Source organism: Hyaena hyaena, unplaced genomic scaffold (assembly GCF_003009895.1).
Source record: "Hyaena hyaena isolate Hyena2069 unplaced genomic scaffold, ASM300989v1 scaffold_32, whole genome shotgun sequence".
Classification (NCBI taxonomy): Eukaryota; Metazoa; Chordata; class Mammalia; order Carnivora; family Hyaenidae; genus Hyaena; species Hyaena hyaena.
The window spans coordinates 1520682-1534439 of record NW_024080663.1 but is presented as its reverse complement, the minus strand read 5'-3'; the positions used below and the strand labels follow the sequence as shown (position 1 = coordinate 1534439).

The following is a 13758-nucleotide window of genomic DNA, read 5'->3' as shown; positions in this document are numbered from 1 at the left end:
GCTGAGAGGCTTGGGTAGTTTTCTTAATTGGGCTATTGCAAGATTATGGGGACTGCTATGGGACAAATGTGTTTCCATTAAACCCTATTTAACATAAAGACACACATATTCTCAAATAGAAATGCTAATGGCTATATTTTTTAATACAACCAACTACCCACACATAATCTCATGAGAGTCAACTGACTTAATTTTATCCACAGTACAAACAGCTATTATTAAAAATAAATCAAATGGCCTACAGAAAGCTGTTAATGTGACTTCCATTATGGCAGAGAAAAATAATGTCTACATTGGAAGAATTAACAGAAGGACAGAAGAAGACCGGTTAATAATCCTTACTTACTGTCAGATACATAGCTGCATAGACACTGAGAGCCGCCTCTTTGGATGGAAACGTTTTCCTTGCTCTCATGATGAGATCTGGGTTGCCCGTGCAGGCCTCTTCCCCGCTGATGAACTGTGTATACTGCTGACATCCAAGAGCTGTATAGTTGGGCTTACACAGGGCAAGAAAATGTGGAGCCAGATTCCCGGTAACCACTTGCCCAGCATTTACAAAGATATCTGTAGCAAACAGCCCAAATGTATAAATACCTGAAGAAGAAAACAAACCATTGTAACTCTTTGGGTTTTTTTTTTTTAATTTCAATTTACAATAAACCAACTAGGGAAATATTTTAGAAACCATAAAATACACGTACAAACATATGGTTGCCTCCATTTCACTTCTCTCCAGTTCTCTGCTTTCTGGAGTGGTGGGAGAGTTAAATTATTTAACATACTGAGCTGTCTACCACTGGCTACAGTTTTATGCAAGGCAGGTTTATAAGACATAAGATAAAAGAAGAAGATATATTCTAAGACTGTGTTCGGGTAATGTCAGTTTTAAAAAGGAGACACGTTGCTCTGGAGAGGGCTCAGTCTCTCACCTTCAACTAATGTTAGCAATATTTTTCCCTATTTTGAAAATATTTTGCATCTTACAAACATAAAGCAAAGCAGTTGCCTCCCTTTCATTATGCCTCTTTAACCCATTCAGACTGATATTAACGCTGCTGGAGGTGCCAATTAGCAGTAAAATCCAACGCTATTAGTTTTCATCTAAATATCATGGAAAATCTTCAGTAAAGAAGAATGTTTCAGATTAATCTCTACACTGCTTTCACAAATACATCTTAAAAAGTCATATAGCAGCTCGTAACTCAGTCCCACCTTATCTTTTATGGTTGGGTTTAATTTATCTAATTTGGTGCAGTTTAGTAAATAATAATGCAATCAAAATTATACTTTTTCAATTATCTTCAGAGCACTAAAATTTACTTGCTTTGGTTACCTGAAGGTATCAAATTAAGTATCCACAGAATTTTTGTCCCCTTTTGTGAGAAACTTAACAATTTACTCAAATTAAAAAATATTCCACATCAATGTCTTCGATCATGAGAAACAAAACTTATCTTCATCCTTAGGTAGTGTAGGCAAAATATACTCCTTGGCATCATTTTCAATTAAACTTACAGATACAACCTTTGAGGATGTGGTACCAATGTGAAGAGATCTATTCTTCTATAATTTGGGGAAATAAAATTCCAACAGATATTTTTAAATTATACCGAAAGAATACTTCCCAAACAGTTCATTCATTAAAAAGTCACATGGTTCTTTTATAATAATCAGACAGCTTTCTTCTTAGCCATACATTTCTGGATTGTTTGTTTGCTAAATCTTTACATAATCAGTGGCTGTTGTGTAGGAAGTCACCAGGAAAGTTGTGCGGGATCAAATAATTTTCCAGCATCAGATGCATGGCTATACTTCTAATTTTTGAAATATTATATAAGATTATAAAAGGATCATGCACACAAACTTGCACATAGCAAAACTCTATGAGTACACAAATGGCATCGAGATGAAGACCTTTGTTCTCCCTTTGTCTAAAAATTCTAAAAGCAAATAATAAAAAGCTTTTTCTTTACATCTTCCCAGCGTTTTGTGAGTCACACAAGTAAATATTATCAAAAGCAGAAATTTAGGATAAGCAGAGAAATGAAAGAGAATGGAGCTCAATAAAATTTAATGCACATAACCTCTCCTTCCAAACATCATGGCCCAGCATGGGAACTTAAACGGTAAGTCTTCATCTCTACTCCCCTGAAATCTAGGCTAAGATGTACTCATTTTATTAGACCAAACCATTCTCTTTATCTGCTATAATAAGACTTCCTGTCTAAAACAGACAGAATTATTTGATAGGGTTATGGAAATGTCTCTTGATACTTGCAAAGTTCCCAAATGTGTTTTGAATTAAAATAGTCAATGCATCAGGTCCAAGACCAATATTGCAGATGACTATAAAGATACTTATTAAAGTGAGATCCCATGAGTGTATCTACTATGCTGACCACCAGGATAAAGTCCATACAAAGAATGATGCCCTGGGGCACCTGGGTCGTTCAGCTGCTCAACCGAGCAGCTAAGTTTTAATTTCAGCTTAGGTCATGATCACAGGGTCATGGGATCGAGTCCCACATCTCGCTCTGTGCTAAGCATGGAACCTGCTTAAGATTCTCTCTCTCTCTTTCTCTCTCTCGCTCTTTCTTTTTCTTTCCCTCCTTCTCTCTCCTGCTTCTCTCCCCTGCTCATGCTCTCTCAAAATAAAATAATAAAATAAAATAAAATAAAATAAAATAAAATAAAATAAAATAAAATAAAATAAATACTCAGAAGAAAAATGATGCCTTATGATGCAGTAATGTCTTGCTTATAATCTTCCAGTTATAACAAACTAGAAACATCCAAATCATAATGAACAAGGGGAAAGAAATAAATCAAGCAATCCTAAATATTTTATAAAATAATATAATAAGAAACATACAGAGATTTAAAGCATGCTTTACTGTGTATAGTCTTTAGAAATATGCTTTACTTGTATATTCTTTAGAAATATGTGTGCAACTCTACACATTCAATGCAATTCCAATCAAAATTGCACCAGCATACTTCTCAAAACTAGAACAAACTATCCAAAAATTTGTATGGAACCACAAAAGACCCCGAATAGCGAAAGTAATACTGAAAAATAAAACCAAAACGGGAGGTATCACCATCCCAGACCTCAGCCTCTACTACAAAGCTGTCATCCTCAAGACAGTATGGTATTGGCACAAAAACAGACCCATAGACCAATGGAACAGAATTGAGAACTCAGAAGTGGACCCAAAAGTATACAGCCAACTGATCTTTGACAAAGCAGGAAAGAATATCCAATGGAAAAATGACAGCCTTTTTAACAGATGGTGTTGGGAGAACTGGACAGCAACATGCAGAAGAATGAAACTAGATCATTTTCTCACACCATGCACAAAAATCAACTCAAAATGGATAAAGGACCTGAACGTGAGACAGGAAACTATCAACACCCTAGAGGAGAAAGCAGGAAACAACCTCCTTGACCTCCACCGCAGCAACTTCTTACTTGACACATCCCCAAAAGCAAGGGAATCGAGAGCAAAAATAAACTGTTGGGACCTCATCAAGATTAAAAGCTTCTGCACAGCCAAGGAAACAACCCAGAAAATTAATAGGCAACCAACGGAATGGGAAAAGATAGTTGCAAATGACATATCAGATAAAGGGTTAATATCCAGAATCTATAAAGAACTCACCAAACTCCACGCCCGAAAAACAAACAACCCAGTGAAGAAATGGGCAGAAGACATGAACAGACACTTCTCCAAAGAGGACATCCAGATGGCCAACAGACACATGAAACGATGCTCAGCATCCCTCCTCATCAGGGAAATACAAATCAAAACCACACTGAGATACCACCTCACGCCAGTCAGAGTGGCTAAAATGAGCACATCAGAGAACTCTAGATGCTGGCGAGGATGTGGAGAAACGGGCACCCTCCTGCACTGTTGGTGGGAATGTAAACTGGTACAGCCCCTCTGGAAAACAGTGTGGAGGTTCCTCAGGAAACTAACAATAGAACTCCCTTATGACCCAGCAATAGCACTGCTAGGAATTTACCCAAGGGATACAGAAATGCTGAGGCATAGGAGCACATGTACCCCAATGTTCATAGCAGCACTCTCCACAATAGCTAAAACATGGAAAGAGCCTAAGTGTCCATCAACAGACGAATGGATCAAGAAGATGTGGTTTATCTATACCATGGAATACTACATGGCAATGAGAAACAATGAAATCTGGCCATGTGTAGCAACATGGATGGACCTTGAGGGTGTTATGCTGAGCGAAATAAGTCAGGCAGAGAAGGACAAATACCATATGTTTGCACGTATAGGAGGATTAGGAGGAACTTGACGGAGGAACAAGGGGGAGAAGAAGGGCGGAAATGGTGGGGGAAAGGGAGAGAGGCAAACCATGAGAGACTCTTGAATGCTGACAAAAACTGAGGACTGATGGATGTGGGGGGGGGGGATGGGCATGAAGGAGGGCACTTTGGGGATGAGCACTGAGTGTTATGTAGAAACTAATTTGACAATAAACTATTTGTAAAAAAAAAAAAAAAAAAGAAATATGTGTGCAAATGCTGAAAAACATTTACTTAAGTAGGCATAATAAAATCTGCTTTAATAGTATTTTGGAGAGTGTCAATTTCATCATTTTTAGTTTTGAGTATATTATTGCTTATTTTGTTATTAAATGACACTCATGCAATGATAAATGAGTCAAGAACATAGTACTGATGCATGCAAAAAAATGACTTTGTAAAGTTTCATAGAAAGGTTATCACTTCAACAGGTATAAATGAGGGCTCTGGAGATGTATAACTTGATGGCAATAAAAAGAACAGTTTTAGATATGAAAACCTTCCATCTTAGAGAGATTCAAAGGCATGATGACATTTGATTAGTCTTTAAGTAGGTTTATATATAGCTTAACTTATCTATGTATAATATCTCCAAAGTTTTCATCTTGATCCCATCGATACAAGAAATATATTGAAAGGTACACCATCCTTAATCTAAATTCAGATCAGAATTTATCTTAAAATTTTTTTAGTATACTATGTACAGACATATTTTTTTATCTGATAAATACAGGAAATGGTAATTTATATTAAACTTTACTGTATCAGTTGAAAATTTTTCTTGACCAAATTTTCTACTGAATTGAAATGATTTGCAATAACTTATCAATGCTTACATGCATTTGTGCTAGAATTTCAGATTGAAGGTTAACGTATCAGTAAATCCTTTTTAATTTTTTTTTACTTTTTTAACTTTAACTCCAGTATAGTCAACATTCAATCTTATGTTAGTTTCAGGTGTACAATATGGTGATAGTAAATCTTTTCCTCTAATGAAATGCAGTTTTGTTTTTTTTTTAAAAAAAGCTCAGAGGTAGTATGTCATGGAGAGCTACATATGGTAATTAATACAACATATCTTTTAATGTTTATTTTTTATTTGAGAGAGAAAGTGCACATGCATAGCAGTGTGGGGAAAGGGACACAGAGACAGAGAGCAGGACAGAGAATCTGAAGCTGGATCTATGTTGAAAGCAGAGACCCCAATGTGGGGTTCGAACTTCAACTCACGAACCGTGAGATCAAGACCTGAGCCAAAGATTGATATGTAACCAACCAAGTGAGTCACCCAGGCGCCCCAACATATCTTTCTTAAGGTTATGTATTTATTTTGAGAGAGAGAGGGAGAGAGAGAATCCCAAGCAGGCTCCATGCTGAGCACAGGGTTCAATCTCACAATTGTGAGATCATGACCTGAGCTGAAATCAAAAGTTGGACGCTCGACCAACTGAGCCACCCAGGTGCCCAATACAACATATGTTTTATTTGCCAATCTATTTTCCTTGTCTTTCATGATGTTCAACAATATAATTAGCTTATCATTTCTCCCTAAGCATTGTTTCTGAAGTTTCGTAAGTCCAGTAAACAATTTCTTTTAATTTTATAATTTTTAGTTTCTTAAAGAATATGAAAACATCCAAGTGTGGTGTTCTTTTTTCCTTAAAATAATATGGAAATGACACCTGACGTAGGCTCATACAATATGAGAGAACACTGTATGCAATGTTATTTTTAAAATCAAACTGAAGCACTTCAAATAAAATATAATCCAATATTTGCATAGGGTTAAAATGCTGCTCATTTTAAGAGTTAGCTTATATGTAAACATGGTTTCAGCAACATTAAAAATAATTCAATAAACACATACCCAAAAATCGTACAGTTCGCCGCACCAGTGGGTTTATATAGCAACAATCTCCAGTTAAAATAGTTTTCTCCTGGTTTTCAAAGTCCCGCGTGGCTAGTTGTAGGCAAAACACAGCAGTTTCTCCAACTATTATCTTGCAAGGAAATAAAAGGTTAAAGAATATTAGAATTTAACCAGTATAAATGTAGAATGATTTTATTTTTTAAAAATGCAGAAAAGTAACTCCTTTGAGTGGTAACAATCTCAATATAAAACGGAATCATATTTGCTTAACTAAACCCTTTTATTAGAACTTTATCCATTTATACACAAGCCATATTTCTCTCCATTCAAGGGAGTATTAAACTGATAAATTATGAATACAAATGGACCATACCATTTTTGTTTTCTAAAAGACTTCATTAAAAATACACACACACACACACACACACACACACACACACACACACACACAAGGATCTTTGCTTTAAGAACACACTCATTTATTTTTGGGATGTAAATGAATTCCATGTTTTATTTTTAAGTGATTATGTCTTGTTTAAATTTGATGCTGCCACAAAAATCAGGACGATTTTCTGCAAAAATAATCCAGAAAGGATTTGGATAAAGACATCCTAAGATAAAATTATATTAATACTTTTATAACAAGAAAAAAATCAATTCACATGTGTTTGGTCTTGAGATTATCCTTCACCAAAATCTCATTATTCTATTTTGAGGCAGTATTAAAAACTATAGTCATTAATATATTCTTTATATTTTAGTATATGTGTGTCATTATAATCTTCATAAAAAACCATGAAACAGAAATATTATCATACTTCTTTTATAATTGAAAGAAGCAAGACTTGGAACTCAAATGAATTGCCCAAAGCCACAGAGCCAGTAAGGAGAAAATTTAGGTTCTCATACATTCTTTGCTCTACTATGCTGATTTATTAAAGGACCTGCTGATTTATTAAAGAAGCTGCTTATTTTCCATTTGTGTTTATACTATTTGCAGTGGTTTTCATACATGGCCTTTAAAATCACCTAGCAAGGTATTAAAACCTATGTTATCACTCCATCACTCCATTTTATGGATGAGGAAATAAAGGCTTAGGGAGGTTAAATAATTTGCACCCCATCAGGCCAGTTAGAAGCTAAGCAGAAATTGCTGACTCAGCTCCAGATCTTTTACTTTTGATTCTATTTAATGTGTGCGGGGTGTGTGTGTGTGTGTGTGTGTGTGTGTGTGTGTGTGTTAGAGAGTGTGCACATGTGAGCAAGGGAGGAGCAGAGAGAGACAGAGGTAGAGAGAGAATCCCAAGTAGGCTCCACGCTGTCAGCACAGAGCCCGATACAGGGCTCAATTCCAGCAATTGTGAGATCACGACCTGAGCAGAAATCAAGAGTCAGACACTCAACCAACTGGGTCGCCCAGGGGGCCCCTTGACTCTATTTAATGCTAAGGTCAACAACACTAGAAATATGATTAGGAGAAAAGAAACTGGAGCCAACTGTATGTTCCTTCATTTGTTATTGTCAAGGTTAGTTTTCAGTACATCTTGTCTAGGTTAAGTCAAGTACTATCTGGGGAGTCCCTGATATCATCTGGAAAAAAATGCTTTTGAGGTCTTGATGAAAAGTAATATCTGTAATTACAGGATATTCAAAATTATAAGTGGGAGATAAAGAAGGAGGTCATAGGAGATTAGATGTTTGACCCAATTCTACCCAATATGAGTAATAGATTATAAAGCATTCCTTAATTTTTCTCCTTTCTAACTTTTCCTCTTTTCTTACTATATCTCTTCTTCCAAGGAGGTCAGGGTTTGAGGTTAAATCAGATGTTGAGCTGACTTATATTAAAGGAATCTAGTCTTGCTTATCCGGTAAGACTGGATTGAATTAGGAAAAAGGCTGGAGTTTATACTTCCCAAATGCTGAAATTTTTAACTTTGGTTAAAGTACAGCAGGTGCGTGATGAAATGGTTCATCTGGCTTAAAAGAGGCACAAGAGGTATTTTCTATGGGTTCCTTAGCTGCCACCAGGGCCCTAGGAGAAACTAACAAATAGACAAGCTGTGTCCCTGACATTTTCCCATCTTCCTTTCTGAATCACTCCTCTGTTGCTCTTTGAAAGAAGTTACTTTCTGAGTTTTCAGTTTCAACTTCTTCCAGGTCTGTTTTGCCTTAGAATGCTCCAAATTTTAAGAATCTATCATCTACTCCACATGACATGCTGCCCAGCTCCCTGCCGGCTTCTGTCTCTCAGATTTCTCTCCTCTGCACCAGGTATCAGTGGGGTCTCCACCACCAGGCTGGATCCATCCCCTAGTACACAGACCCCTCCAACTAGGTCTGTTAATACAGGAAACTCCAAAGAATGTAATAGATGCCCAATAATTCTTACTAAATGCACACATAAATTTCATTCTCATTAGATTGCAAAGTCTAAGTTGGCCTCCGACCTTTTTCTTGATTCCCAATAACCAACTTCTGCCTTGGTGCTAGGATGAAGGCTCTATCCTACACCCTAGTTCCCTCCTATGATCAGATCCTGTATGTTCAGGCCCCGACTTGATAACTCATTTGGTCACCGGGCTCCTACTGGACTAAGTGCTGCCTTGTCTGGGCCCCTCCTCCCAGGGCTACACTTCCCTTTTCCCTAATGCTAACCATTTGCCTGGCTGCATGTCCGCACATCATATGTTTCCGAATTTCCTATTTGTGTCTTCAGCATATCTGCCAAAATGCTGTCTCCGTCAATATTGTTTGGCTGCTACTAAAAGAAACTCTTTCAAACTGAATTAAGCAAAACTAAGAATTTATTCTAGGGTTGGAGGGTTATCTCAGAACTCAAAGGATGGGACTCAGGATTAGGTCCAGGAATGGAAATTCCTCAGGAGTCCAGGCAACTATTCTCCCAGCCTCCCTCCCTGTCTCTGGAGTCACACTGCCTCTTACCTCAGCTCTTCTCTGAATACCTGACTCATTCTTTCTGCAAGCCAGTTCTCCTTGCTTCCTAGTGTACATGATGGTCCCAAAGGTTTCCAAAAGCCCTGTTTTGAACATGTCAGCTCAGTTCAGGTAAAGTTACACTAATTAGATTTATTGAACTCCAACTCCAAACTGCCGGGGTGGGGGAGGTCATCTTGGGATGGGTGTCTCTTCCTGTCCAATTAACCAAAGTTAAGAAGATGTGTCATGGTGTATGAAAACTGCCTCTGTGGGTGGAAAGCATAGTTCTAAAAAAAAGGGATTTGCAGTGATATCTACTTTAATTCTTATTCATCACATCTTGCTGGACATCCCCCCATGATAGTTCTTGCTCTAGATTAGTCCTTTTCCACCATGTTCTCTGGATACTGTGTTTTGTGGGCCTACTAGGACTTCATCTCCTCAAACAGAAGTGCCTGGACACTAGTGTCTGCTTTCCTCCAGTGGGTGTGTTTACTTCACGTCCTCTAGCTCTACCCCCTTCCCTATGATATCTGTGGAGCTCCTCATCCAAGTCATACTCTCTCTTAACCTCCCCCATCCCAATTTCCTAAGTCAAAACCCCCACTGTTTACTACTATCAGACAAACTCATGTAATGAAAATAAAACAAGTTGTATTAGAATGCTACTTAGATGCTTTCTGAGGTAAAAACTCAGTGCTCTGCACTGCTGTTTAAAGAAAGCTTTATAACCTAGTTGGGTGGGTACAAATGAAATAATTAATAATGACACAAGCATGAGTTTTAACTGATTTGGACAATAACCGCCAGTAGCACATTTAGGAAGAAATGTTACTGAGTCACTGAAGGCATATGAGGTGGCAGTGAAATGTGCCACTCAGATTCTCCTCCTGCCGGGAGGCTTTCCAGCTCAGAGTCCCAGTGCTTCACAATGGCAGCACTTCCTTTGGGCTCCTCCTAGCAAAGGGCTAAGTAAGCCAAGTGGGGGTACTCAGGAAAGCCTATTCCTCAGATGTGGGATACTTCCAGTTGGTGATTTTGGTTTGAAAACTACCTATCAGCCTGGCCAAGTCTTTCTTGAAATTGTGCTGTATTCTGAGGTGCTTGCTACCCAATTCCCCTTCTTTCCCCCTTTCTTTCACAGGGGTCACACTTCCATCATAGTCTGAAGGCTCTCCCAGCCTTTTCTGGACTACCCCTCCCAAAACCTTTATCTTCTATAGGTGTTTCCCCTGACCAATCTCTTGTACATCTCATCACCCTGGTGCCTGCTTCTAGGACAATTCAAATTATGGTACCATCAAAGAAAAGCAAAGTGTGATCCTGATTACTCTTAAAGAAAGGGTAGACAGATGCTATCTGATAGATGAAGAGGATTTAGACACAAGCCTAACCAGGATTCTAACCAGGAAGGCAGTATTAGAAGAGGTGTGGAGGTAGCCCCTTCTAGTAGCTCTCAACATGACCCTAACAGAAGCTAGAGTCTGCCTTGAGGGCAAAAGCTCTCATCAGCAAATTACAAACCTAAATCCTATGTTCCCTGGTATTTTATTTTGGTTCTTTTTCTCTTGTCCTCTCAGAAGGCCTCCATGGAGGACTTTATTCCTCCGAAGGCATTACCAACCCCTGCAGCTCTAAGAAATCCTAGATATTTCTGTCTTCCTTGACCTCCAGATGCAGGTATCCAACCACTTATTAAATGGCAACATCTCAACATGCTCAGATCTGCATTGAAGTTCTCAAAACCTTCCCCTCCAAAATGAAATTAATCTCTCCCACCTTAAACCTCTGCCCCTCCATGTCCCCATCTCTAACCCACCGTCCTCCAGTCGGGACGAAACTCTCGTTTTGTCTCAACTCAGGATGAAACTCTCGTACCATTTCATACCATGCTGACACCTCTGTTCCCCCCTCCCCCCCATTTACCTCTCTCCATCAATCGCAAAATCCTGTTGCTTCTATATCTTAATTATATTTCAAATATGTCCATTTTTATCACTACTGCCACTTTATAATTCAGTCCCTCATTATTTCTTTCCTGCATTACAGCATCCTCAGAACTCACCTCTGTGCTTCCATTTTTCTCTGGTCTTCAAGCCATCTACTGCCAGACTGATGTACTGAAAACAAATTTATGCCATCCAAATTTCCTACTTAAAATTTTCAGTGTGTCTTTACAGCTAACTGAATAACAGGAATTGTCATAAAAGATTGTTTACAGCTGAGCCTAAACCCACTTTTTCAGCTTCTGCAACTCTTACAGCCTCCACACACTCCATGTTCTAGTCATAGCTAAACATTTAAATTCCTCCAACATACCAGGCATTTCCATACATCCAGGCTTCTGTACTTGGTCTATGGCTTAGTATAGCTTAATAGGAAGGCAATAGTTTAAATATTGCCTTCTCTATTGCAACTTTATGTCTATTCCTGGTACAACCCATCCCTCCTTCTGTGTGTTCCAGCAGCACTTTGTACATTTATTATGGTACTTTTCACATGATTTTATAATTACCAGTAACATCTGTCTCTTCCACTCAACTGACAGCTTCTCTGAAACAGGGACTATATAATGTTTATTTTTATACTTCCATATTAAAGCACGGTGACTGGCAATTAATGTGAATGGCTATATGAATGAATGAATGAAGTCCAGTTCAATCTGCCCATATTATAGACAAGGACACCTATCCAGAGAGAAATGGAGAAGTTAAACATGCCCGAGTCATACACTTACTTGGCACAGCCAGAATCTGAATCCAAGTTCAGAGCTATTTTGACCACAGCTTCTGCCTAGAAACTTGTTAAGTTTTTCCTTCAGCTTTGCCAGGTTAAGCCAGCTTAGCCCCGTCCGCATTCCAGATCACATCCTGGAGCTCCACCACATTCCTAGGATTTCTATAGTTTTAGGGGGACGTGTTGGGGCACAAAGCACCTCATAAGCATCTCTAGAATCTTGAGGTCTCCAGGTATAAAAGAACTGAGTTTAGAAAAAGACTTTCCTGATCCTTATGACATACCCACCAAACTTCCAACAAATTCCAAAGGAGCTTTTTGCTACCCTTTCTAACTTTTCCATTATTGCTTTGAGATTTCATTTTCAATGAAATTTCTTCATGTTTCCTCTGCATACCCTTGGTTATTATGTGGAATCAAAGACTGGTGGTTTGGTTATTTTCTCTCCATGATCAAGAAGGAGTTCTTAACCTGGAGTCACTTGGGCCCTACTTTGCTTATGAAGTGGGACCTCCACACACCCCCTTTCTAAATGGCCCATCCACATCTTCATCCCAACTTTGAGGAGAGAACTGGTAGGTAATCCAATATCTTCTCTATTACCCTGTTTGGCAGTGAGTAAAAAGCCCCACCTTGAAGATGAATAGCAACCTACAAAAATGCAGAAGCAAATCATAAATCCTCAAATAAAAATGTTAATAAAGATAATGTTGCTCTCATACCTCAATTCACAGAGGCTGGCCTTCTGTTATCTATATTCCTTAATGACAAAATGCTGAAGTAAGTTTTTTTAGGGAGATGAAATCACTGTAGACTTTCATCAAATGCCTAACTCCAAATAATAACTTTATGCTTTCATTTATAAAAACCCAATTAGAAATTCCTCTCTCTTTCAACTGGTGATAATTCAAAGATATCCATGCATCATGGGTTTGCCACTGGTACAAGAATACCATTTCAGATGTGATGCAGCAGCAGAGTTCATGCAATCAGTGTGATGGTACTTGGCATGTCTCACATTTCAGATATATGTGAAATAATATCAAAAGCAACTTTATCTGACAAGTATAGTCATGGGACACACTTAAATTTTAAAATGTAAGAAGGCATTGAGTTTATATTTAGGTTCCTATCAAACACATTATCCATTCTTGGTGATTATACAGACACATATAAAGAGAGAGCTCATTCATTTCCCATCATCAATTTCAAGCTAGCCAAGCAAAGTTCTAAGCCATACCAAGAGGAGAAAAGCTACACTGGGTACTATCTCTTTAAATTTGTGTTATGATAAAAAGAAGTTAAGGTTTCTTCAGTTATATATGGATTCCCAAACTCTTGCTAAGTAAGGTAGCTGCCAACTTCTTGAGATATAGTTTCTGACGATGCTCAGTGCCACTCGTCATCAGGGAAATACAAATCAAAACCACACTGAGATACCACTTCACACTGGTCAGAGTGGCTAAAATGAACAAATCAGGAGAATCTAGATGCTGGCGAGGATGTGGAGAAACAGGCACCCTCCTACACTGTTGATGAGAATGTAAACTGGTACAGCCCCTCTGGAAAACAGTGTGGAGGTTCCTCAAAAAACTAACAATAAAACTCCCCTATGACCCAGCAATAGCACTGCTAGGAATTTACCCAAGGGATACAGGAGTGCTGATGCATAGGGGCACATGTACTCCAATGTTCACAGCAGCACTTTCAACAACAGCCAAAACATGGAAAGAGCCTAAGTGTCCATCAACTGACGAATGGATCAAGACGATGTGGTTTATCTGTACAATGGAATACTACATGGCAACGAGAAAGAATGAAATCTGGCCATTTGTAGCAACATGAGTGGAACTCGAGGGTGTTATGCTAAGTG

General features: G+C 38.3%; 1 protein-coding gene across 2 annotated transcripts in view; it reads right to left on the bottom strand.

Annotated features, from left to right (window-relative positions):
• The window catches only part of PLPPR5 (phospholipid phosphatase related 5), a 125967-nt gene that overhangs the window by 79674 nt on the left and 32535 nt on the right, over positions 1 to 13758 (bottom strand). For both annotated transcript variants that reach the window (XM_039228459.1, XM_039228460.1), the window contains exons 2-3: positions 6207 to 6339; positions 347 to 597 (exon numbers count right to left, since the gene is read on the bottom strand). In XM_039228459.1, the coding sequence (XP_039084390.1) occupies positions 347 to 597; positions 6207 to 6339 (384 nt within the window). The remainder of the gene's footprint in view (positions 1 to 346; positions 598 to 6206; positions 6340 to 13758) is intronic.